This window comes from Myotis davidii, unplaced genomic scaffold (genome assembly GCF_000327345.1).
Source record: "Myotis davidii unplaced genomic scaffold, ASM32734v1 scaffold64, whole genome shotgun sequence".
NCBI classification, from domain to species: Eukaryota; Metazoa; Chordata; class Mammalia; order Chiroptera; family Vespertilionidae; genus Myotis; species Myotis davidii.
The window spans coordinates 2,249,064-2,253,052 of NW_006296226.1; the positions used below are offsets into that span (position 1 = coordinate 2,249,064).

The 3,989-nt window shown below is 43.0% G+C and overlaps 1 protein-coding gene across 1 annotated transcript in view; it reads right to left on the reverse strand.

The window, feature by feature from the left end:
* Positions 1 to 3,989, reverse strand: part of EPB41L4B (erythrocyte membrane protein band 4.1 like 4B) — a gene marked incomplete at its 5' end in the record, with an annotated part of 134,811 nt that overhangs the window by 65,530 nt on the left and 65,292 nt on the right. Inside the window, 2 exons of the mRNA XM_006771221.1 lie at positions 1,973 to 2,025; positions 3,905 to 3,949. Coding sequence (XP_006771284.1) covers positions 1,973 to 2,025; positions 3,905 to 3,949 — 98 coding nt within the window. The remainder of the gene's footprint in view (positions 1 to 1,972; positions 2,026 to 3,904; positions 3,950 to 3,989) is intronic.

The following is a 3,989-nucleotide window of genomic DNA, read 5'->3' on the forward strand; positions in this document are numbered from 1 at the left end:
GGGGGTGGGGTGGAGGGGAGTGGGCATTGATGTGTGCCTCATCCTCTAATCATTCAAGACAACAGACAGGTTTACATATTGCACCTCTGGCCTTAGGAAGAAACCTCTCCAGTGGACTGGGGACCCCAGGTCTGACATGGCTGCTTTCATCCCATTAACCACATCCTGACATATGCTGCTGGGCCACCAAGCCTGATGGTGTGACCTCCTGGCAACTCAGAAACTCCAGGGTGGATGGAGGCTACTTGACAAGCTGGGGAAATTTACACCCGGTCAAAGTGGACAGTCCATTTCCAAGTTCCCCAAGCCATTACATATCCTTATGGCACTTACATAGGACTGCGGCATTAGGAATCTATGTCCCTCCATGCCCCCTCTGCCCATCCCATCAGTGAATGCGGTAGCCTGCTTTTCAGGTTGACCACAGCTGAGCCAGCTTGCCCCAGACTGTGAAGATCATTAGAATGTCTGCGTGGGTTTGCATATGGATGGGAAGCATTTGGCACTGTACTTGGCAAAGACAGTTACAGATGACAATATGGTTCCTTCTACCACCAAGGCCTTCATACCTCAGGGGCAGGCTCCCCCTTCAATTAAAGTCCTTGGGGGCCTCTTCAACTTCATTCAATCCACTCTGCACTTACTGAGCACCTACGATATGCCAAGCCCCCAGTAGAGGATAAGAACGTTGACTAAAGAATAAACCATCTTGATGAGTGTAAACATGACAAAATGCATGTACTAAAAAACGCCAAGTAGAAAATCGTACAAAAAATGTGTCTAGGACTCTGCACAGAATTACATTTTAAACACTTCACGCTAACCACATAGACAGAGCCCCTGATTGTCCTGCCTTCCTTCCACTTGTCTATTATGCTGTTGTCCCGACTTTCTATAATAAGCGTGTACTGACTTTATCATTTGAGATCAACTTTTAACAAATTGGCAAATACAAAAGTGAGAGGCAGATCTTATTACGATGTTCAAAAATAATTAGTAATTATGAATGAATAATTCATTATTCCGTGGAAGCCAATGAGCACACTGGTAAACGCGTCCACAGCATATGTCTGCCTGATGTACTGATGAATCTCCTTATGTGCAATGTACACACCAGTATCCTCTTAATTAGTGCCGGGGACGGTGGCAAGTGAGGGTTTCTTGTGCATTTGAATGCATCACATGGATGGAACAGTCAATGCAGGCAAACCTTTACCATCCAATTCCCACCCACATGCTGATGACTCCCCTGTCGATGTTTCTCACCAAGTCAGATTTGCATACTCACAAAGCTAGTGGAAGTCCCACTGGCATCTCTCGGCCAAGACGCCCTACACTCATATCTCCTCCACCAGAGCCCAACACTTCTTCGACCCTGAGTCACCCCTGACCTCTCTCTCCACACCTAAGTCTAATGTCCATGTCCTCCTAGTATGGACAATGCTGTTGTTTGTTTTGGGGTCTGTGTGTGTGTGCGCGTTGAACCCCCAGCCCTAATCAGTTTCTTTTTATCACAGCAACACCTCCTCATTACACCCCCAACCCCAGCCTCCAAAGGCCCTACTGTTGACAGCATGAAATCCGTGCTCTTTAAAGGGGTCCAAAGGTGCCCACCTACCCAGCTTCTTGACCCTCACCCTCTGACACCACTTAACAGCTAGCACCTCTTTGCACATGCCTTTCTTCTTTGATTGTATTCACTTAGTAACCGTCCCCCCCTCCCCCAACCCTCCTCTTACAGGCCTTCTGCAGGTCCCTACTCCTAAAGGGACGGCACTGTACTCTGTACATGCAGAGTATGTGGTCCTCCATGTGGTCCTCATGGGACTACAAGCTACTTGGGGATGGAGACCATATCGTATTCACTGACACCCCCAAAGCACCGCACTGTGCCGGGTACCCAGTAGACACTCATTTTTGTTGAATGGAAGTAATGGCATTAGAATGCTAAGGACCCTAAAGAACAATGTACCTTGTAGACAGAGAGCAGCTAATTCCACAGCCGTCTCATATGGGCATTTCAATCTTGGGGGAAAAAAAGAAAGAAAGAAAAGAAATTAATTCTGTACATGGACTTTAATACTCATAACTATACAAAATGTCATTCAAGTCACTGGTCAGAAGGTAGAGATCTTTAGGTCATAATTCTTGTTTTCTGGTTTCTAGTTCTGCTGTCCACATTAAATAATGCAACCAAGCTGACTTGCATTACATACTTCCCAAAGTCAGTTCTCATCATACGGTGAAAGAATCCAATCTAGGTCTCGGTTCTATCAACCATGTGGGCAATTTTAGCAAATTTTGCAAAATAAATAAGTAAATGGGGAAGTTTGGGAAATAGAATGAGAAGCCTTCCCTTTGCCTTATTATTTTTAATCTCATTTTATCTTGATATAGTACATGCACCTTTCCAAGCTGCCTTAAATCCTTCTGGAAACGAGGTCATAATATTAAAAGTAAGCAGACAGACATGGTATCTGACAGTGCCAGGACAGCTGGATACACTCAAGCATTCTCATAAGTATAACTGAGATTGAGCCATAGACAGGTATTACTGCAAATCGGGATCTCATTCGTATTTCACATGACAATTTAGTTAGAAAAATAATAATGACATACATTGGTATAGCACTTCATAGTTTTCAAAGCCTTTCATCTATATTACCCCATTTGGTCAATGCGCGGAGTTTGTAAACCCCTAAGACTGTGTGTCGCCAGTGTTCTCCATCCCCCATTTGGAGATGAGGTGCAGAGTGCAGGATTGCTTTGCCCAAGGTCATCCAGCCAGTAGGGGGCAGTGCTGGGACCAGAACATCCACCTGCTTTGAAGTCCAGTCAGTACATCAGGCTGAAGTGCATGGAAACTGCAAAGTACTATACAAATGCAGGATGTCTGCCATTGGTATTTTTCCAAACTGAGGACATTTACTAGAGTCGAGAGGCCTTCAGGATGAGGAGCACGGTATGGAGAAAGGGGGAGGGAGGTCAAAATACACACACACTCATAGTACACACATCAATCAACGGTCTGTATTGCATGGCTGAGGAAGGCAAATGTATACACTGTACAATCTACGTGTTCTATCGCGTACGTTCTACTAAGGATTTTATAGCAGGTATTCTATGGAGGGTTTGCAAATTCAGAAAGCGCATTTTCAATTCCCTCCGGATTATATTCAAAATCAAAATGTATTCTTGTCGATATCAGGTGTTGCGTTTTAGATTCAGTCTTAAAAGTTTTTCACATACTAGAAAATAGTCAGTATGTAGGCTGAAAAATGACACTGCTGTCAGAGCTAGGACTGTAAATCTTGTATCTTTAAAACAGATGAACACTGCGTGTAAAATAACCAGGTCAGTGCCCATGCTCCTTATCCTCAACGATCACTGTGCAGCCGGAGGCCTCGTGTTTAAAAACCACTTTTAAGGGGGCAAAGGAAATGAGATGAGATGTCTAAACCTCTTTCTATCAGAATCAGGACATTACCTCTTTAAGTTATTTGATGCCGATGGTGATGAATGAAACTTTTCCACTGTCCAAATACTTGTAAGTGTATACATACTAATAACGTATCTTGCTTGCAAATACGACAAAAGCCATTATGAATGGGGCAGTGATGTGATCAGGGAGAGAATAATTCCCAAATACACATCACTTAAGATATTAAATGCTCTTGGAAATGCTTCAAGCCATAGAGTAACCATTTAAAATAAGATGATGACAGTGATACAAGTATTAGACTCACTTTACAATGCCTGGTGTACTTTTTTTTTGAATTTTGAAAAGGGAACAAGGGTAAGAGAGTTAAAACAAAAACAAAAACAAAAAAACAGTGAATCATTTAGAAATATACTACTATGTGATCTATCCTGGGTTTAAGAGTTAGAACAAAAATGTACTTACTTTCCTGAAAGAATGTCATGCCTGAGTTGTAAAACAAACAGGTACCTGACAAACAAATACAAAAGTCAACAGAGGATCACTCTTT